Source organism: Scardinius erythrophthalmus (genome assembly GCF_964197995.2).
Source record: "Scardinius erythrophthalmus genome assembly, chromosome: 13".
In the NCBI taxonomy this organism is placed as follows: Eukaryota; Metazoa; Chordata; class Actinopteri; order Cypriniformes; family Leuciscidae; genus Scardinius; species Scardinius erythrophthalmus.
In genome coordinates, this window is record NC_138233.1 from 36,007,626 (window position 1) to 36,031,177 (window position 23,552).

At 38.6% G+C, this 23,552-nt stretch overlaps 1 protein-coding gene across 3 annotated transcripts in view; it reads left to right on the forward strand.

Annotated features, from left to right (window-relative positions):
• thoc2 (THO complex 2) overlaps window positions 1-23,552 on the forward strand; it is a 107,965-nt gene that overhangs the window by 8,371 nt on the left and 76,042 nt on the right. For all 3 annotated transcript variants that reach the window (XR_014031408.1, XM_081383313.1, XM_081383314.1), the window contains exons 3-9: window positions 3,366-3,457; window positions 5,967-6,018; window positions 7,144-7,214; window positions 8,420-8,541; window positions 12,749-12,882; window positions 15,133-15,293; window positions 16,935-17,027. Coding sequence is in view for 2 of the 3 variants with exons in the window: in XM_081383313.1 (XP_081239439.1) it covers window positions 3,366-3,457; window positions 5,967-6,018; window positions 7,144-7,214; window positions 8,420-8,541; window positions 12,749-12,882; window positions 15,133-15,293; window positions 16,935-17,027 (725 nt within the window). In the remaining variant the exon portion in view is untranslated. The remainder of the gene's footprint in view (window positions 1-3,365; window positions 3,458-5,966; window positions 6,019-7,143; window positions 7,215-8,419; window positions 8,542-12,748; window positions 12,883-15,132; window positions 15,294-16,934; window positions 17,028-23,552) is intronic.

Here is a 23,552-nt window from a genome sequence, read left to right on the forward strand (position 1 = left end):
TACATAAATATATAAATAAATGTATAAATACATAAATAAATACATATAGAAATGCATAAATAAATAAATAAATACATGTAAAAATACAGAAATAGCCATTTATATTACCAAAATGTATTTATTTTTACTATTATTTCTGCATTTATTTATTTATTTCTACTTTTATTTATTTATTTATTTATTTTTCGTTCTGTCATTTTTAGTCCTTCATAATAAAGACCTTGAGATATGTTTGGTAATTGTACCTGAACGAATTGAAGATGTATTTGCTACATTTCCGATTAATATATTTGTTTTCCTTAAATTTAATTAACAGTAACTTAAACACTTTGCAGTTTGAATGATGTCCTGTATAAACAAAATGACGGAGTATGTTTTTATGTTTCCACTGTTCGATCGCGCCCGCGCCACACACGCACACAAATATAAGTAAACACTTTGCGACTTTCCAATCGCCCCTCTCTCTCTCTCTCTCTCTCCTCTCTCTCTCTCTCTCTCTCTCTCTCTCTCTCTCTCTCTCTCTCTCTCTCTCTCTCTCTCTCTCTCTCTCTCTCTCTCTCTCTCTCTCTCTCTCTCTCTCTCTCTCTCTCTCTCTCTCTCTCTCTCTCTCTCTCTCTCTCTCTCTCTCTCTCTCTCTCTTTCTCTTTCTCCTCCCTCTCCCTCTCCCTCTCCCTCTCCCTCTCCCTCTCCCTCTCCCTCTCCCTCTCCCTCTCCCTTTCTCTTTCTCTTTCTCTTTCTCTTTCTCTTTCTCTTTCTCTTTCTCTTTCTCTCTCTCTCTCTCTCTCTCTCTCTTTCTCTTTCTCTTTCTCTTTCTCTTTCTCTTTCTCTTTCTCTTTCTCTTCTCTTCTCTCTCTCTCTCTCTCTCTCTCTCTCTCTCTCTCTCTCTCTCTCTCTCTCTCTCTCTCTCTCTCTCTCTCTCTCTCTCTCTCTCTCTCTCTCTCTCTCTCTCTCTCTCTCTCTCTCTCTCTCTCTCTCTCTCTCTCTCTCACACACACAACATATTCCAGCATTGCAATCTTGACATCGCAGCCTGCTTCAGAGCTAAGGCGGAGCTTCAGATTAGGTGTCCCTAAAAAACCCACGTATCTAACAGTAGTACCGCATTACATTAATTAATTTGCGTGTATATTCATGCACCGAACCGTGACACCCATACCGTTTCAATACGAATACATGTACCGTTCCACCCCTACTGTTTAGAAAATGTAAATGCTCACATCACGTTTGTATGATTTCAAATAATCACACAGCCCTGACCAGCCCAGAGTGTAATTAATAATACCCTAATAGAGACCTCCTCTTTTATTAGCTCTCGGGAGTTTTGTTGTGGTCTTTATTCAGAGTGTAATTATTGCAGATGTTGTTTTTGCAGATCACTATTTTTGATAGTATATCTAAAAATTGAGAAGATTGCAATTCAGATTGTGGATCCTGATTGTTTATTATAAAATTGTGATATGAAACTTTGGGATGCAGGGCTGTGATATCTTCTGAATTCCCACACGCACTAACATACTACATGCGTAAATATCATAGGTTGTATTCTGTATGATGTAGAGATGCGCGGTTGGCGGTTAATCCGTGGATCGGGCGGATTACGTGACAAAAATAATATTTTAATTAAATTCGGGCGGGTGGCGGTTGAACCAATCAAATGATTGTTAGGCCTGCCTGAAAGAGGCGCGCTCTCTTCCCATGCAGTCAAAGTTAACGGGAGTCTTCAGAACAGGCTCGTCCTGGTCGTCACCCTGACATGACAGTGCGTAGTATTAATTAGTAGCCTAGTAGGCTAGGCTAAATAGCAGCATGTTGAAATGATGTGCCAAATTGTGTTTTTTATTACAATGATAAAATTGTACGGTAGCCTAGTAAGGTTTGCCGATGTGCGTTTTATTTAGGCTACTTATTTACTTTTGTCCCTGTGTGCCGAGTTCACTGCTGATATTCTGGGGATACATCATAGCCAATAGGCTAGACTAGTAGGGACTTTAGCCTTTAAATATCTTTAAACAGGCAAGAGCTTTCTAGCCTCGCGTCTCGCGTCAGCAGGGCCTTGCATCGCCCATAAACCTTAAAACAATCAGCGGATGGCGGGCGGGGGCAGCTTTGAAAATGTCAAAAAACGTTGGTGTGGATGGATGGGGGACGTTTTGTGATGCGGTTGTGGATGAAATAATAGCCCATCCGCACATCTCTAGCATGATGGTTTTAATATTGCAGCTGTGAATGGTTTCCTGGTGGCTGGCGTGTGCTGGAGAAGCTGCAGTTCACTTTGACAGACACGGCTTTGCTTGACGGCTACTTGTAACAACGTTTAACGTCTTTATCGGGACACTTTCATCCCATCCCAATTCACACATTTGGGGAGGCATTTCCCACAGTGGCAGCGAGTGTGAAGAGCTGTAATGACAAGATACATCTGGGACATTTCCAACTAGTGATGTAACTCCATGAGAACTGAAAACTGGAAAGTGTCACTGGTGAATGTTAATGCATATGGGGAAAAACTTACTGATTTATTGTAGAGCTGCAACTAATGATTATTTTGATGAGCGATTAGTTGGCCGATTATTTCTTTAAAGGATTAAAAGGCCCAATTATCCTCTTTTTTATTGACAAAACACACTATTCCAAGTCCTGGCCAAAGCTGTCCTTCAAACTTGCTATGAAAACATAGTGAATATTTCTATATCCATGCTGTGCACAAAAGAGCTATAAAGCAAAAGGATGGTTTAAATCCCTACATTAAAAATGAAGATAATAATAAAGATATTAAATAAAAACACAAACTCAGTGTTCACAGATGTTCTGCAGGAACACACACATTCACTCTGGACACTGTAACCTGGTACTGTCGTTTCTTTATCCTGTAAATGTTAGAAACATCTTACATTTACATTCAATTACACGCAGTTATCCCGTTATAGTTACCACTCTCATACTGTCAGGACGAGCATTCATGCAAAATTGAAATACTCGCGTGAATTTCTATCAAAAAATTTGTCAAAGCGCCTGACAGACGTCATGAATGCTCGCCCTGACGGTATTTGTAATTCAAGTATTTTATGAGAGTGGTAACTATAACGGGATAACAGTGTAATGGAATATTAATGTAAGATGTTTCTAACATTTACAGGATAAAGAAACGACGGTAACAGGTTCCGGTGTCCAGAGTGAATGTGTGTGTTCCTGCAGAACATTTCTCTTATCTGTGAACTTTTTTCTGTCAGCTGCCCGAAACACTCTCACGCCTGTCCCGGGCCGTTCTTGACAGGACGGTGGTGAGAAACTGTTGTGCAGGTGTTATCAGCATGCCTGTAGGAACTGAACACTGTTAATGAGTCTGTGTGTGTTTTGTCTTGTAGATCTGCAGTCCGGCCTGTATGAGCTCTGCTGGCATGTTATCCAGGGCAATCTGAAGGTGGATGTGGCTGCCGGTCTCCTGGCTGATGTTACGGTGAGTGCTGATCCCGGCTCAACGTTCAGTCTCCTTGACACCTGCATATACATCGAAGAACAAACTGATGTGAAGTCATTTTGAACAAAATCAGGCCGAAACAAAGTTCATTTGGAGTTTGTTTTGAGAGTTTAGTGAGGATGGAGACTTTAAACTTCCAAAATGACAAATGTATCATTAATAAAGTCCAGGGTTTCCGAGGGGGAGTTTAGGAGAAGAATGCCGATGAATAAAGACTGAATTTCACTCAGATGTTTGGGTTGCTTTGATGTTACATTGGGCCTTATGTTAGGCTACGTTCACACTGCAGGGCTTAATGCTCAATTACGATTTTTTGAAAATATTCGATTTTTTTGCAAGGCCGTTCACATTTCCAATTAAATGCGACCTTTTGTGATCTCCTGTGTGAACGTGAAATGACCCAGAAGTGACCCGCATGCGCAGAAAGAGTACTCACTTAACTGTGATTCTCTCACTCACACACACACACACGAGCGCACGCAGCGACCGTTACACAAGAGCCAGACAGCAGCCGCTGACCTATCTAATATCAGATTCAGCACAAATAAGTTAACATGTATATATAATGGCCGTGGGCTTTTTTTTTTTTTTTAATTTATTTTTTTTATTAACGGGCTCGTCGAGGTCGACCCGTTCGGCAGATTTACCTCAGCTCGACGAATATGCAGTCCGTTTTCAAACCGACGACTACTTCAATGCAGAATTATGACGTTTTTCGCGTATCAATGACGTGCGGGTCGGATACATGCGACCTGGCCGTTCAGACTGAAGTCGCATTTCAGAAGATCGGATATGTATCGGATTTGGGACCACATACCCAAGTGGCCTGGGTCGCATTTGAAAAGATCGGATCTGTGTCGTTCAGACTGTCATGAAAAGATCAGATACAGGTCGCATAGGGGCAAAAAAATCGGAATTGGGTCGTTTCAGCCTGCAGTGTGAACGTAGCCTTAGTAATCAAAGTAATCAGTTAGTAATCTAATTTATCGAAATCATGAAGCTTATACATTTTAGCAACAATTTATAAAAATGATAAAAATTACATATTTAGGGCCCTATGAAATGTTTTTTTTTTTTTCTCAAATACTGTTTTATTTTATTTGACCAAATTCTGTGTTTTCTGTTTTAATTGTTCTGGATGACATTTTAGCAGTTTAATTAGATATTAATGATCAAAAAGCAATTCTGATTAATTGAATTAATAAAAACAACAAAATTGATTTTTTTTAGGGCTCTATGAAGTTTTTTAGTTTTTATTTCCAAATTCTGTTGTGCTTTTTAATTTTTCTGGCATTCAAATAAATACATAACACATTAATTTTACTTATCTTTTAATCATATGAAATTAAAAAATTGTTTTGTCAAACAAAGTGCTGCACAACAAAGCTTACTGTTAACATTAAAACATGGAAGACAAAAGGTGATTATTCCTTAAATTAAGTTTTTATAATAATAATTATTAATAATATTGTTAGCGTTTCATTGAGGCGTCGCTACATTCTACTGTACATTATATCTCTGTCACAATTTATTCAAGTTAAACAGTTTTATTTTGACGGCTTGCCGCAAAGACCTTTGAGTTTCTGTGTGTTTATATGACGATAGTTTTTCTCAAATGAATCACTGAAATGCTGATGAAGTGACTCTCAGAGCGGCTCCGGAGATGAAGTTCATGCATTCATGTCTTCATATAGTGAGACGGCAGAGGCTGAAAACACCGCGAGCGTGATACACGCATGCTTCAGTGTGTGTGATTAATGAAAACATTGATTCACACAGAGACACAGAACATGCAGGATTCATATTTAAATAGTGTTTTGCAGTTTAATGTTCACACACACTAGTCTTAATTTCGCCATGATTTAAGTGTACTGACCTACTTTTTATATATTCATCAAAAATGTGGTCTTTTTCTGCATTGCGGAAATCATAGGGCCCTAGTGACGTGTACTGGGCTCTTGTGAGGGCCTCATCCCCCATTTATTGTAGTTGGTTGACAAAGTGCAACCAGCAACCTTAAGAAAATATTACCTTGTTTAATGTAAGATCATAGTCATATGGGTTTGGAACAACATCTGGGTGAAATAAATGACAAATGCTTCATTTTTATCCCTTCACGACTGGACACAGAGTATGTTGCACTCAAAATACAAGCATTCTTTGTAGACTGATCACAAGTACAAATGACACCGTGTGAAGTCAAGCTCGGTGCCTCGGAAACTCTGTCCTACTGAGATGTGAAGTTTGTGTCACTTTCACTCATCTCTCTGATCTATGTGGACTTGAATCGCTTCTCTGCTGATGCTGTGACTCCTCATCCAGCGAGATGAACCTCTCCTAAACACAGTGATCGATCACACACTTCACATCTCTACTTGTGTTGCATCGAGTGTGTGTTGTCCAGTGAACTGGGAATCTCCAGCGTGAAATTGAAATGCTCTCAACATGTGTGGGATGTGCCAGTGACGCAGTCATGTTTGTGTTTCAGGAGCTGCGGGACGACATGGCCTCTATTTTAGCTGATGTTTTCTGTATATTAGGTAAGTCTGCACCAGCTAATGATGATTAACCAGTGTGTGCCAACAGTTCATCCGAGTGTCATCGCATTTGTCCCGGTGAAGAAGAGCCAGGATGTGTTTGCATTGAGCGACGGTTGTGTTCCTCGCAGGAGCGAGCACGCTTATTAAACTGCAGTCGTGTGTTCACGTAGATCGCTGTTCTGACAGATGTTTGCATAAATCAGCGGCTGAATCTGAAGGAGCTGGAGAGTCTTACTGAACTTATTCTAATGAAGCTCTCAGAGTCCCTGCTGTTGGTTTGTCAGGCCCACTGTGATTGATTTAAATGTTAATTTAATGTCGTATGGAGATACAACAGTGCTTGAAACCTTCACAGAATCCCTGCAAGTTCATTACCGATAAAATGCTTTGTTCCGGCATTTAATGCTAGTCGGCAGACATATTTATATTCATAAACAGGATTTTACCTGTTAAAATGACCTTTAGAATAATAACATCCACATCTCTCTAACCATAGATTGATGATTTCACTGACCTGGAAAATAAGGAAAAAACGAGAACATTGTTTTAGTGAGGAACTGTACAATAATATAGGTTTTTCAATACATAGTGATTCTGATAATTAGAAACTGATTGAGCGCTCGTTTTCTGCATTGTTTACACTTATGCTCTCTCTTCTCTACATGCGGAGTTGTATTACAATATTATCACGTTTCTGTCTAATTATTTTTGATTTATTATTGGTATTACCATTAGGTCTGAGGAATCTCAGAGTAGTTTCAGTTAAGGCTTTGTGAAAATGATAAAGACTGTGGTGTTTAAGTAACACTTGGACACTGTTCACATTTGAAGCCCTTAATGCTGTGGCAATTTTACCCTGTGTATCAAAAATGGTATTGAATATCCATGTTTCCCCCCCGAGATATTGGATCAAATCATGAATATTGGAAATTTAACAGAGTGCCAGTTTTTCAGCTGATGAAACATCTTTAAAAAACAGTATGTTTTTTCCCAGTACTTGTTGTAAGCATCAATTAAAGTGGCAGTAAATGTACAAAACACACCAAGAGTTGATTTCTACATGCGATCTCTGCCTGACTTTATATAAACACACTTGACCTGCATGTGATGTTGTTGATTCTGCAGATATCGAGACCGGCTGTTTGGAGGAGAAACACAAGCGAGATCATTTTACCCAGTTGGTTGGAGCCTGTTTGGTGAGTTGTGCGAGGGTCGTTTTAATGTTACATAGGGACCTATAAAATCCGTTTTATTTTTTCCCAAATTGTATGTTATTTTTTGACTATTTTAATGGTTAAATAAATTGTAGTAATCAGAATGTGCATGTCTAATTAATTGAAATCATGAAGCTTACACATTTTACCAACAATTTCTTAAAATGTTAACAAAAATTACATATTAAGGGCCCTATGAAATATGTTCAGCTTTTTTATTTTAAACAAATCTATATTTTCTGTTGTAAGTGATCTGGATTCCATTTTAATGGTTTAATAACATTTTAATAATTAAAAAGCATTTATGATTAATTGAATTCGTAAAAAATCATTTTTAGGGCTCTGCATAAATAAGGCCCTTTTTAATTTTTCTGGCAATCAGCTGAAGACATAAAACATTAATTGAACTAATCTTTTAATCATATGGAATTAAACAAACATGCTTGTCACACAAAGTGCTGCACAAACAGAGCTTTACTTTTGAAATTAAAATATGGAAGAAAAAAGTGATTATGCCTCAAAAAATAGTTTTTATAATAATAATAATTATTAATATTGTTAGTATTCCTACATTGCGACACTGTTTGTTGAGTAGAACACCATGTGATGGTCCTCATGGCCACAGTGTGGCGGTAATGCGCTTCGAGACGCACCTCTTCTTTCTCACACTGCGGTTGAGGAAATGCTTTTTTAATTTTCTTATTCTGTGCGTACGCGAGTGTGTGGCCGATCCCCTGACTCTGAAGATTAGCTGAAGTGTTGAGTGGCCCAAATTCTGTCCTCTGGTGAAAAATGAAACCGCGCTGGCGAAGGGCCGCTCTCCTCCCGTGAACAAACCTTATACGAGACTCTGGGCTTTTGAGCATGTTTATTGCAGCTCAACACAATGAGTTTGTGATGCGATGGCTTTATAATGGCAGTCTGGTGACTCATCGAGACCTGCTCTCCTATCTTCGCCTGATTAGTATGCAGATACAGGTTTGTTATGCAGTGTTATTAGTGTCTTATGTAAGTCTCGCTGAAGGCCGCTGAGGTCGGATGTGGGCAGCGTCACACTCATGGGTGCAGGGATATTATTCCAGTGTTTTGATGAGTTTAATTCTGGTCTTATCCTCATGAGAGAGCTTCCACAGCTGTTTTGGTGACGAGTGTCTAATTAACGGCATTGTCTGTCTGTTGTTGTTCAGATCTGTGTTCCTGATGGTGTGCTGAAAGAGAGATTGGATCCAGAAACGCTGGAGTCTCTGGGACTGATCAAACAGGCTCAACAGTTCAACCAGAAGATTGTCAAAATCAAGACCAAACTATTGTAAGTCACATTCTCTGCTGTGAAACGCCATTGATTGCATCTTTCCCTGTGAATGTAAAACCTATACAACAATGGGTGGAACGATACTGAACTCACGATACCATATTATTGAGATACTCCAAGACATATGATAAGAGGTTAGCAAAAAATAACGATTAAAATGGTGAATTTGGTTTTATATTGTGTGTGTAAATGAATAGTCTTGGACTTGGTGCTGAAACCCAAAGCACAGGACAATAGAGACACCAGAATAACAATATTCATGATTCTGAAGATGAAAATACACAATTATTTTAGACGAATATGCTTGCACTCTGTCACTGACTAGATGTAGGCTATTAAAAATAATGTAGGCCACTTTTTACTGGTAACATCAGACATTTGGCATTATCTAACACTAAAACTCTGAAAACTTGATTTTTTTCTCACACAGAAATATTAATTTTGGGTGAACTACACATGATACATATTGATGCATTTTTGTATTGTGATATATTGTGACTACTACATTATACTAGATTAGCATTTAGCTGATGTCTCAAAGTAGAGTGTCTCTTGCCTATCCCATCAGCAAGGGCATTACTCTTTAATGTGCTGCGTGCCGAGATAACATTTGGGCAGTGCAGCCTCAATCCTCTCAAACTCTAGTGAGCTGATTGCTTAGATTTACAAAAAAAAAAAAAAATGCTTTCTAGATAGGGAGCTTGTAAGGTTTTGAGAGATATTTGGATTTGCAGGACATAGATATGAATTTGAGCCATATGTACGGCCTATGATTTCCACAATGCGGAAAATGGATAAAAATATAATTTTCTGTATTACGTGGAATGTCAGAATTTGGCAAGTTTTGGATGAACAAGTCAAAAGTTGGGCTGCACACCTAATCAAATCATCTTATGAACTAGTGTCTGTGAATACTAAACCGCAAATAGTTTAAAATATAAAGTCTGCACGTATGAATGAATCTCTTCTGCAGCATTTCACCATTTCCTTTGATAAAACTATCAGATACACACAGAAACATGACAACCCGTCAAAATAAACGTTCAGTAATGGCCAATAGTGATGTCCAGAGGGGGATTGGTCTGGGGTAGGGTTGGGCGGTATTACGGTAATATCAGATACCGCGGGATCTTAAAATAGCACCGGTATCAGTTTCAATACCGTCATTACCGGCACTTATATAGCCTATAATATATATAATTTATTTATTGCCTAAAAAATGCTTATGTGTGGTTGCAGTTTGGCAATATTTCTGGTTCCAAACGAATGAGAAGGGAGAGGCGGTAAATACTGACGAGGCATTTTGTAAATTGTGCAATAAAAAGGTGACCGCGAGAGATGTAAACACCTCTAACCTAATGTTGCATCTCCGAAACAACCACCCACTCACTGCTGCCAGGATGCATTTTGTTCTCGAGTTCATTAAATAAGCGCATTAAGTTTCGTATTTGTTAAAATATTATAATGTTATTTTTTCCATCTTTGTTGATTATGAAAAGTGAACAGCACAAATAAGATGGGATGCATCGGGAGTCAGACGATTTGACCACTTCAATAAATTTCGTTTTGTAAAAAGCCTCTTTAAAACGAATCTCGTTTTGTATAAATTGTATCTTAATTTTAATACATTTTTCATTAACCAATTGCCTGGATTTAATATAATCACGACATGATGGGTGCTGGCATGCCGCGGTCACTTGCATTGAAATCTCATAAATTAACCGAAACTCAGTGTAGGCTATTCCTCACAGACATTACAAATATATATAAATAAAGCTTGAAATTTCTTTAAACGAAACAATTAAAAACGAAAGAAATAGGCTACTCACTGATTAGGCTAAGAAATCCATGATGTGCTTATCTCTCTAGGCGCGTTCATACGGAGATGCGATCATCAATTTCAGTAAACGAAACCATTCAAAACGAAAAGAAATAAACTAGCCTACACTCTGTAATCCATGATGTGCATTTCTCTCTTTAGCGTTCACTACAGAGATGGCGATCGTCAATTTCTTTAAACGAAACGATTCAAAACGAAAAGAAAAAGGCCACTCTCTGATTGTGTAATGATGTGCATTTCTCTCTATAGGCGCGTTCACTACAGAGATGAAGATCGTCAACTTCCATCCTTGCAGAAAAGTTTTATTAATAAAAATCAATGGACACGCGTCACCGGATTACAAAGGCACTTCTTGCTTGTTGCACGCACACAGATATTATGTTGAATAATGGTGGGCTCGGGCTCATAATAACAGTTAATGCCGTCGGCCGGACTCAGACACAACTTCAGTTTCTGAACGGTGTAGGCACAAGCCAACAGTTTGGTGACGCCGTCTGAGCCCATTGTCATAATTTTTAATTAGTCACGGTAATACCGTATACCCTGGTAAAATAGGGAGGAGGATTGACGGTATCAAAATTCGAATACCGCCCAAGCCTAGTCTGGGGATAATTGTTTTTAATGACCCTACAAGTTTGATTTAACCATCAAAATATGAGGTAAACATTTTATATTTTTAAATATTTTAAATATGAGAGAAGAACAAAACACTAAACTTGGTTAAGGTTTCAAGTTATTTATCTGACAATATAATTTAACAAAATAGGGGTAAACTACAGCTATGGGTTTTATTTTACTATGCAAAAAAGAAAGACCGTACACTGTCTACAACATAATTAGTTATTAATATTTTTTTGGTTCTCTCTTGATTTTGAATGTGTTCATAATTTGCTTGTACGACAGCCTGGCTAAAAATTATGTCGACACATTTTGGCATGTTTCATTGCGTTATCATTAATAAAACTAGAATAACTGCGCAATATGCTTACAAAATCTTTAACCGATTTTTAAGAATAAAGGGTGTAGTTCTACATTTCCTTAGACTGGGCATCACTTTTGGCCAATGCTGTATTACTATTGTACAGTAGAATATACCTCTCAAAGTCATGTGATAGAAGTCAGGGGAAAATAAAATGGATTTTTAAAGAGAAAGAAAAAACCTTTCATGGAGCCTAAAAATTTATTTTTTGTTTAACTTTTAATAAATAATAAAAAACATAGTTATTAAAATGAATACATTTTGTGATTTCAATTATTTAGACGTTTTTTGATTACTAACATTTCTTTTCAGTCCAGAAAAAAAACAGAACCCCAGGAAAATTAAAATGTTTAAATAAAACTGCATAAAAAAAAATACATAAAAAAAATGTATTTGATGTAGTCCTACATATGCCTTTCTATCGAGAGCAAGAGTCTGGTTGTAGAAGTAAAAACCCCATTCACTTTCTCCATAGGGGAACTGATTTAACAATAGCTCCTAAACATTTAAAGACTGACATACTGTGAGCTACAGAGTTGTTAATCGATGGTTTTATGATGCCATCAGTCAGCATTATTTCAACTTATTTTGATATAATCATGTTTACAGTGGAAAATCTACTTTACCCATGATTCTGATTCTGAGAAATCTCTACCAATCAGAGTCGACACTAGTAAATCACACCAAACAGGCTCTTTAGAGCACGCCCACTCCCATGATGCACTGCAAGGAGTGTAAGAGTACATAGTCCAAATTTGTATCAATATCTATTACTTTTAATTCCGTTTTATCACTCCAGTTTTTTCCTAGAGATTGGACGGCATGGTTGCCGCCTCACATTAAAGCAAATTGAATAACTTGTTTTGTACCTGATCATTTGCACCTGAAGTGCAGAGTTCGACCTCTGTTGAGTTCAGATGACATTCGAGCTTTTAGATTTAGTCACTGGGCGTAAAACACCTGGAGTTCGTGTGCCGTGTTGTTCTCTGTCAGACACAAGTCACTGCGTTCTGCACATTCAGCATGTTGTTGTGAGTCTATAAAATGTCCCCAGCCTCATTTAGCTGTAAATGAAAGGCATAGCCTGAACTCCCCTGACGATGATTAATTTCATGCCTTTGTGTAGGTCTTTCTTAATGAGTTTTATCAAGATTACAGTGCCCTGTTCCCTGATAGCCCTCGCTCTGCCCACACCACAGCTCTGCACAGGACACATAGCGGTCTTTCTTTGACAGAAGCATGTTGGAGTGAAGTAATTGGTTTCATGTCGTCTTCTGAGGGCCCGTGACCACCAGACCTCAGCTCTGATGCGCTTCGTTATTTTCAGATGATTGCATGAAGTTATTGTTCGGCCACGGTGTAACCATCCATCTTTCACTCTGTAGTTACAAACAGCAGAAGTTCAATTTGTTGCGTGAGGAGAATGAAGGTTACGCTAAGCTGATCACGGAGCTTGGGCAGGATCTGACCGGCAATCTCACCAGCCACGTCGTCCTGGAGAACATCAAGTCGTTAATAGGTACGCCACACACCGCATCACCTTTCCTTATTAACCTTCATTATTAAATATCGCTCTACACTGATGATGATGATGATCTAACAGTAGATCTTCTTGAGTTCAGTGCTTCTTCTCAACCAGGGGCCTCAGCAAACCTTCATGGTGGCTGCAGAATGACTGTGAGAATTTTAATAATAAAAAGCAATTAAAGACTACATGATTTCTAGGGCTGGGTAAACATATCGATTTCTCGATTTGAATCGATTCTCATTTTTACGAACTGATATCGATTCTTAAATCCCAAGAATCGATTAGTCATCTTGTTTTCTGTTGATGAATGAATGTAAGATTGTAGCGCGCATCCCATCCAATAAATCGCAATAATCTTTGTGCTTTGTTACTATTGATATGAAACAAAGTCTCAGATTTCAAATTACGTTCATTTTCTTACAAAATTCAAAAACATAAATGGCGTTTTGGCGCTGTGACGTGAGATCGCTCTGGCGCAGCTCAAGAGAAGCACACGATCTTCTTAATAATACTTAGTTAGCCTTAATAATACCAGTTACCGCACAAAATAAACATGAATGAGCTTCTGAAAGTGTGTTAAAAGATAGAGTACAACTTATCGAAATCCGTATCATGTCACATGGAATAAAACAGTAAAGTCAGTAAAACAACAATGTCATGTAACGTCACATTTACCTCAGAAAAACCATATCCAGTGACCATAAACTTGTTAGTCAGCTAGAAAAATTAACTCTAGAGAGGAGCATTTTGCTAAATATATGCACCATATTACATATTCATTATAATTGTTAATGTTCTTCAATATTTAATGCATGTTTGAATAAATCTGGCACGTTTTTATGACCGCCACCATTTAAATGTTTATATTTCATAACTTAATTAGTATAAAATAAATAAGTGTAATTTAAGTGTTTGGATACAAATCAGTTAATTTAATTAACTACAGTAGGCTAATGAAGCCTATAGGCTACAACTGACCATAGTTCTCAGCATTAGTTAAGAGATTTGTTTTCTTTGAGAAAATTTGCCATGTATTATACCTGATATCTAAAATAATCAATATTGAATCTAATCGAATTGTGAAATTTGTGTCTCTACCCAGCCCTAATAATTTCCTCATTAGCTTGACATGGAATGTCATCACGATAAAGATAGGCAGCAACAACGGTATCAATAAACAACAGTAGTGTCAGTCGACAACAATAGCTGTTTCCATCCAGAGTTGGACTCCATCTGATTTGACCTTATGCGCAAAATTGGAATATTGCATAAAACATTTGTGAATAAAGCATTGTTTCCCTACTGTGAGCCGAAGAGAATTGTCACTCCCTGATAAACTGATTCTAAATATCACTGAGAAATATGAAAGTTGCTGCAGTAGGATAAGCCACTCTATATATAATAATGTTTGACTTTGCAGACAAAACACAAAAGACATGGTGAAGTTAACTAGCTCTGAGGCGAATGGCTGCTGTTTGGGAACGCAGTCGTGTTAGACAGTTCTGGGAGTGAATTACGGTATGCAGGATCACTGTGACTACAGCCTTTGCTCAGGCCCTTCAGACGCCGTGCAGCGAGATCATCCGCTGTTAGTCCAGTTATGCCGTCTCAGCGCAAAGTCTTTTATGATACGCATAGATTAATTTATTCGTTTAAAAAAAATCACTCGATTCTATTGAGTGCATACTTTTTTTTAAATATATATATATATATATATATACACACAAATAAATGTACATTTTTCATCAAGTTATTTTTTTGTTCCCAATCTGCTCTTTAACAAAGCATTAAACACATTTCTTACCTATGAAACTTTTGTAAACTTAATATGAAATACATGACGAAAATGTGTTTTATGTGTGTGTATTTATAAATTTTTTCTCTTTATTTATAATGAAGCAGTGTGTAGTTAGCAAGTTAATGAAGATTAGATGTTTTAAACTGATTGGCGTCAGTATTGGCAGATGTTGCAGTATCTGTATCGCACAGATAAAATGCTATTGACCCATCAGTAATAAAAACACATGTAGAGTGAGCCAGTCGGGCAAACGACAGATGAACCTCTGACTCTTGCCCCGGGCCATTGGGCCGTCTCTGTTGAGCCCTGATAATGACTGGGACTGCAGCCCAGAACTGAAGTTTCTGATCATTTGAGTGAGCTCAAACCGGCTGTCATAATTACAGCTGTGGTGTGTCATCACTGTCACTGAGATCATGAGGTGATGAGTGTTGTGTCCTCAGGATGCTTCAATCTGGACCCGAACCGAGTGCTGGACATCATCTTAGAGGTGTACGAGTGTCGCTCGGACCACGATGAGTTCTTCATCCCTCTGATCAAGTCCTACATGTGCGAGCACCAGACCCTCTGCCACATGCTGGGCTTCAAGTTCAAGTTCCACCAGGTATGATCCAACACCAATGCAAACACACACTGATCAGATAGCTCTCTCATTACCGTTAAGTACACAGTAGTGTTCATTTCCTTAACCAGAAGTAAGACGACAAAATGATCGTCAATGACCGATGACAAGACGACACGATAACTGTGACTATATTAACATGCAATAATTATGTTAATAATCTCTCGACTATATTTGCGATTGTTGAAGCTGGATAAATGCAATACACATCGTGTGACAATACAGTCTTTGTGCTGTTGTTTTAATAGAAAAACATTAGTGTAATTGGGAAATATTGGAATTACTATTATGAATTTCATGTTTTATTTTTTGAAAAGTTTCTTGTTTGGCCCATTTTCATAATGTAGAGAGTGTGTAAATTTATATGATTGATAACCTATAATAAATCAGGAAACTAGATTAGGCCTAATGAACCATGCATATGAGTTGACATTCTCTTCTTTTGTGCCTTTTAGGTGAAAGCGTGCCATAAATCTGATGAAATGTAAAAATAAGTTTCTTAAATGATGACAATCGTTCATAATTCTGAGCATAATAATCATGATTATCAATCTAACCATTATGCAGCATGACCAAATGTGACCAAGTTTTAACTGACTAAAACTAGACTAAAATACTTTTCGTCGACTACAGCTCGACTAAACAAAACATGAGAAGGTTGACTAAATATGATAACATTTAAAAAGTACATTTGACTCAGGACTAAGACTAAATAAAACATAGCTGACATAATCAATACACAGACATGTGCCTGAATACTTTTGCTCCAAACCTAGACAGTGTTGGTGTTTTAGCACATGCAGAATGGCCTGTTTGGTCCAGGGGTAGAAATTAATTGGGACTTGGGGCAAAAATGCCATCAAAATGAACAAAATGCCCCCTAAATTCAAGATAAGGGGGCAAAAAAGACCCCTAACATTCATAACTAAATCTGTTACAGCCGAATTAAACTAAATCACAAATAAATTAAAATGTTAAATGAATGAAAAGCGGCATTACATTAACATCTGATCATGTTGCATTACATTTCTTCTTACACATTTTGCAGATAAGCAATGAATAATCCTAAATGGCCTGTCAGATGCAGTGTCTCTTCCACCTCTGCTCTGTAAAGATGGCTTAGGTGATCATTTTATTTGTAGCAGTCTACAGTAGACCAAAAAGACAACACAGATATATTTAAAACAGTAATTATAAAAATTGCCTTAACAAGCTTTAAAAGCCCTTTAGTAGAAAAGTTGACCCCTGGTTTGGCCCTCATGTATGCATTTACATTTTTATTCAATAAGTTAGGCACATTACTAGGTTTTAAAGCACAGCCAGTGTTAGGCATAATGTCAGAAGTATTTCCAGCCGTTGTGTCTGAGTGTTCATCATTGCAGTGCAGAATATATCAGTTGGCATGGCAACTATTTCGTTTTATTCATATTATTGTGCTGTAATATTCACTGACTCATACAAGACGACTGCTTCGTCAAGTGTAATTTTCAGACTTAACTTTTATTCAAATGTACAAAAGTAGATAAGCTTGTAGATATAGTGAGCATGATTTTGCACGCCTGGATTTGTCCGCCTCGCTCCTGCCTGTAGTCACGTTGATCTGGGTTATCACTGTGTCCACAGGAGCCTAATGGAGAGACGCCATCATCTCTGTACCACATCGCTGCAGCTCTTCTTCAACACAACCTCATCGCTCTCGAAGACCTCTACGCTCATGTGAGTGGAACAATCATGCCGTACATCAAACTAGAAAAGTGTGACGATACTAGACTTTTGGAACGGTTTGTAATCGTGGATCAACGGCCACATGAGCCGCCTTTCCACTGCGCACGACAAACGACATACATTTCCAATGGAGAGTCGTACGGGAGTTCCCATCATATGCGTATGCGGAAATTTCAGATCCGCTTTGAGCTTCGGATGCGTTGAAATATCTGAACTTCTGCGGCTAGACCGTATGTGACCGGATGTGATGTGTTCTAATCAAAACTATGAGCGCAAAGCCGGAATTATCAATATTTTAACGCTTTAATGTCATTCTGTAAACACTATTTCTGCAAAATAGCTGTTATTAATAATTATGGCAGAAAAAAATATTTTATAATTATTAAATCAATATTTATATTGATTAGCTCTATAAAATCGACTGTTTTTATTTTGGATGTATTGAGGGTCATTTGTTTTTTGTGGATATATTCATGCATGCATTAAATTCATTAAAATCATGCATTTTACCGTTGTGAATAGCCGAGGGTAACGGTTGCTTCATGACCAATTTCAAAGTTCCGTGCGACTGACACTAGGGGGCGAAATGCGACAGTCGCATGCGAATGTTGTGTGCAGTGGAAAGGGGGCTATACACACTGCAGTGCTTTTTGCTATTTAAATGCATTTCCGCGTGAGTCGCTGATGAAATTGCGATGACTGACATAGTGGTAATCATAGCAACGTTTTGGCGTCTAGCGGCTGTGAACAAGAAACACAGGGATATGCATCAGTTTAACCCGGGGGTACCCAGTCCTTTACCTGTGCTGCGTTCCAGTCCAAAATTGTCATGCCCTTCATTCGCTAACTTCCCTCCGTCTCGTTCACTCGGATGTACGTCATTGCTTACGTTGCAAACTGCAATGGGCTAAACTGGAACGTCCTAAGCCCTTGATCACTTGGAATCAGCTATAGAGTTGATTTAATATGACTTTTTTTTCCCTTTAAGAATTTGTTTAATGCAGCATCCAAATGTATGTGTGTTTGGGTTGTTTTAAATTAAAAAAAATATATAAATAATATATCAGAGTTGTTTGTTATGGTGGTGATTTGACAAGATATGTGGTGACGTCACAGTCGTACTGCATTGTGGGACATATAGGTGCCTGAAGTGTACATATGAAGTAGACTCGCTCCCTCGGTTAAAATTGAGGAAACGAGGGTCTGTCCATCTAAACTTCCCTCGTCCACTTCACGAAGTGAAACACACTTCAAAATGGCGGCGGGGATTCCCCCGAGGGGAAGTGCTTAGGGAAGTTTGCGAGTGCGTGTCTAAAAGTGGACTGGAACGCAGCACTGGAGACTTCAGTCCCAGCCCTGATCTCACACACCATGTGCTCCTGATGATCTTAATCAGCGGGTTCAGGTGTGTTGGATCAGGGTTACAGCTGAACTTTGCAGGAAGGGAGATCTCCAGAAACAGGATTAGGCATCGCTGGTTTAACCTGTTTGCTGTTGGCTATTTTTGACCAAAGTAGTGTTTGTCACCAAAGACACTTAATGTCCAAAGGTTTTCCTGCTTTAAATAGCGCCCACACCAGTTTGCATGTATAATCTATAGGGGTGCCCTGAACATTTCTGTCTTCGGCCGAAAGAGAAAATTGGCTGAAAATATGAGCTGAAAATGCGCTGTCATGAAGTTTCTAGGTCTTCGTAGAGCTGCGTGATTCTGGACTAATTGAGAACCACAATTTTTTGGTTTCAAACCGAGATCACAATTCTGAACAGACAACTATACAAAATATCATGTAATTTACTAGAGGTTCTGACAAATGTTAATTGCTGCAGTCTATTTAAAATGTTTAACTAATCTGAATGAATTTTATATATAAAAAAAAAAACTCATTTGAATGAATGATTCAATGACTCGCTCATAAAGACTTCACTTGTTTCAGTACTGGAGGAATCCGATTTTTTTTTGAACGAAACTTGAATGATTGATTCAATAACAAATACATTATTTAAGAGTCGCTTGTCGCCACCTACTGGTGAAACGATGTAATCGATATAATCGTTATTTGAAGCGCCATGTTACTTTCATAAGGGGATTTACTCTTGATCACTACAGTGGACATCACTGTTTATATCCGAACTATAAACTTTTATCCCGGATCCTCTGTGATATGAATATTTGTAACTAGGGGTGTCCATGGTTAACCGATTAACCGTTAAAAATTGCGTAACCGAGTGAAACATTTTGCTCGGTTAAGTGGCGTCAATGGCGTGCATTGAATTTAGTTGTAATACTTTTTGCACCACCAGAGACCGCTAACGTTAGACCAGTTTTCTAATATGAAGCGGGCAAAGAAAGCGCGCGTCCGAGAGTGAAGGCTGTGCGCGAGCCAGAAACAAACATAGTATCCGCGCCACTGATCGCAGCACAATAATCCGTCCGTTTACCGTTAATCAGTCCGTTTACCGTTACATTAACCCATACAATTTGTATTATGCATTTCCTAAACATGTACTTGCTAATCAAACACTTTATATGAACAAACTACTAATCTATAAAACACAATCGGTCTTCCGACCTTTTACTATTGTGTTGATATGCGCGAGGGAGAGAGAGCAATACAGCGCTCGTGTTGTTTGAAGGCGGTGAGAGTCTCACTGTTTGTTCTTATGCGCCCTGTCCACTGATCTAAATAATTAGTTGTTACGACGACTTATTTGTTCCCTCATTTTAATAAATCGTGGACACGTTGAACTAATTCCCTCCCTCATTTTGATTTAACGAATTACAACGTGGCCAAAAACAGTTTGATACTATTAATTAGTGAATGCTAAAGACCTATATTTTGTGAATTGGTGAATATTCAGGTGAATTATTTCGTGGCCACGAATTAATAATAATTATTAAACTGTTTTTCTTACCTGTGAAGATAGCTCTTCAGTGAAGGCCGACTATTCTCGTACAGCTTTTTATTCCTTTTTTTTCGTGAATTGGTGAATATTCAGGTGAATTGTTTCGTGGCCACGAATTAATAATACCTCAGCACGTTTTACAAGACCCTTCTCGATCGCAGCGGCAACGAGCACTTTGATCACTTGATTTAAAAAACAAAACATTTTAGCGCTAGATTGCCTAAAAAAAAAAAAAGAACGAACGAACGAACGAACGAACGAAATGAATGCTCTGCTAGTTAACTGGAGACGTTTTGTTTATTTGTATTGGTATTCGTGCCGCGAGATGTTTCAAAAGTGGTGGGGACAATATCGACCTTAGAAAATAGTGGTGGGGACATGTCCCACCCGCAAATTCCGCCTACCTCGGGGTTGCGGCGCGCACATGGTTAACCGAGTATTAACCGCTAAGGGCCTCGGTTAACGGTTAATGAAAAACTTGAAAACGTGCAGCCCTATTTGTAACACAGAAATAATGAAACTGTGTGGTTGCGCATGCGTCGCGTCTGAGCGCGTTGTTGTCTTTGGAGCTCCATCGATTGATTTATAATTCTTGATTTCTCTTTAAACTCACTTACAACGAACATTTTCTACTTTTCCTCACCTCATAGTTATAACGCGGATTGTTGAGCAGACGCGTCTCAAGCCTTGTGATCCAACGCTGGATACTCTTATAGGTTACGTCCGTGGATCACGGCTGAACGCGTCTTCTCCGCACTCATTTAAGTTACAAACAAACATTTTTCACCTATCGTGCGTCTACTCTACACCCGTACCACTGAAAAGACGGATTATATCCAAGACTTAAGCCATAAATTAGTATTAATATTGATAGCACCACTGGTAGCGTCGTTGCTAACTTAACTTACTGTCCATCTGTTAAAATGGCGAATATATCAAATGTAAGTAGTCTACCTTTTGGTGCAGGTGAGGACACATTTGAGCTGCACGCGGTGCAGTCTGAGCTGGAAGCTGTTGAGAAACAGATCCACGACCTTTTAGTAAGAAAAGCCGAGCTGATAGACCGGCGTTTGGCTCTCGAAACATCGCGCGCCGAGGCACACAAATCAGAGATTAATGTTACTAACCCGCTGACTCCGACCTCGTCTACTCCGTGCGTTCCTCAACATCGGTCCCGAACGTCGAGGTCGCGATCAGCCATGGTCTCGTTCACTCCGGCTCCAACATGCCATCACGAAGCCTGGATTTTTCCGCAGCGGAAGTCGCGAGTCAGGTCTAGACCAAGAAAACTCTCTCCGACCCTCCCGGTTTTCGAGATATCCACACAAAACCGCTTCTCCCCTCTTCGCGAAACAGAACGCGATGCTGTGATCATCGGCGATTCCATCGTTCGACACGTACACGTTACGTTAAATAAAAGTAAGGTGCATAGTCACTGCTTTCCTGGTGCTCGTGTTTCCGAAGTCGCTGCTCACGTTCCCGAGATTCTGAACGAGCGCGTCGGAACCGTTGTCCTGCACGCGGGAGGGAACGACATCAGACTGCGCCAGACGGAAGTTTTGAAGAAAGACTTCAGGAATCTGATCGATACGGTACGCAGCACATCGCCTGATATAACGATTATTGTGTCAGGACCGCTTCCCACGTACCGACTAGGTCATGAAAAGTTTAGTAGATTATTTGCGCTTAATGAATGGTTAATGTCATGGTGCAATGAGCAGAAACTTCTCTTTGTAAATAATTGGAATCTGTTTTGGGAGCGTCCTAGGCTTTACCGTGCTGATGGCTTACACCCAAACAGATTCGGATCGGATCTTCTGTCAGATAACATCTCCAAAATGTTAAATACCTTTTGACTAGTAAACAAAAGTCCAAATCATAGTCTCTGCTGCACCAATTTAACTGATATAAATAGTGTAGAACATTGCATAGAAACTGTGTCTATTCCTCGTTTAGTGAGATCAAATCATAAATCTACTGCAGGATCTAGAAAAAATCTAATTGTTATTAAACCAGAAAATGTTGCTATTGGTAATCAAAAACAATTTTTAAAGCTAGGTCTTTTAAACATTAGATCACTCACACCTAAGGCAGTTATTGTAAATGAAATAGTCACAGATAATAGCTTCGATGTACTTTGCCTTACTGAAACCTGGCTTAAACCAAATGATTATTTCGGTTTAAATGAGTCTACTCCATCAGGATACTCCTATAAGCACGAGCCCCGTCTGAATGGTCGTGGCGGCGGTGTTGCAACAATCTATAGAGATTTTCTCAATGTTACTCAGAAAACGGGTTATAAGTTTATTTCATTTGAAGTACTTGTACTAAATGTTACGCTCTTAGATGATAGAAAAACATCCCTATTATCTCTAGCCTTGGCTACCGTATATAGACCGCCTGGGCCTTACGCTGATTTCCTAAAAGAGTTTGCAGATTTTCTCTCAGACCTATTAGTTAACTTCGATAAAGCATTAATTGTTGGAGACTTTAATATCCATGTAGATAATCAAAATGATGCGTTAGGGGCTGCGTTTACTGATTTATTAAACTCCTTTGGGGTCAAGCAAAACATTACCGGACCGACTCATCGATTTAATCATACACTCGATTTAATTATATCACATGGAACCGATCCAACCGATATAGATATCATTCCACAAAGTGACGATGTCACTGACCATTACATGGTAACTTGCATATTACGTACTCCTGTAATATATCATGCTGCGCCGCGTTATCGATTAGGCAGAACAATCCTTCCATCCACCATAGATAATTTTTCAAACAGCTTATCGGATCTGTCTCAGCTGCTCAGTGAACCCAAACAAACAGATGAACTTGAGGAATTAACTAGCACTATGAGCACCATTCTCTCTGGATCATTGGATATTGTTGCGCCCATTAGATTAAAAAAGGTCAGAGAGAAAAGTAAAGCACCATGGTACAACAGTACTACGCGTGTTCTAAAGAGAGAAACCCGTAATTTAGAGCGTAAATGGAAACAAACCAACTTAGAGGTCTTTAGAATCGCATGGAAAGACAGTATGTCACGTTATAAAAAGGCCCTAAAAGCGGCCAGGGCTGAGCATCTACGCAAACTAATAGAAAACAACCATAACAATCCTAAGTTCTTATTTAACACCGTGGCGAGACTAACAAATAAACAGATGTCTCCTGAACAAAGTATTCCATTACAGTTTAGTAGTAATGATTTCATGAAGTTCTTCACTGAGAAAATAGAAAACATCAGAACCACAATTGTAAACGTTCAATCCTCAATCGCGCCTTATAATTCAGCCTCAATTATCACGCCGCAAGAACAATTACAGTGCTTTTCAACTATAGAACAAAAAGAGTTAAATAAATTTATCATTTCCTCTAAAACAACAACATGTTTATTAGATCCCATACCAACTAAACTATTGAAAGAAGTGTTACCTGTAGTGGAAGAGCCTCTCCTCAATATTATTAACTCGTCTTTATCTTTAGGTCATGTTCCAAGAACATTTAAATTGGCAGTTATAAAACCTCTCATTAAGAAACCACAATTAGATCCGAATAATCTAGTAAATTATAGACCCATTTCAAATCTACCTTTTATGTCTAAAA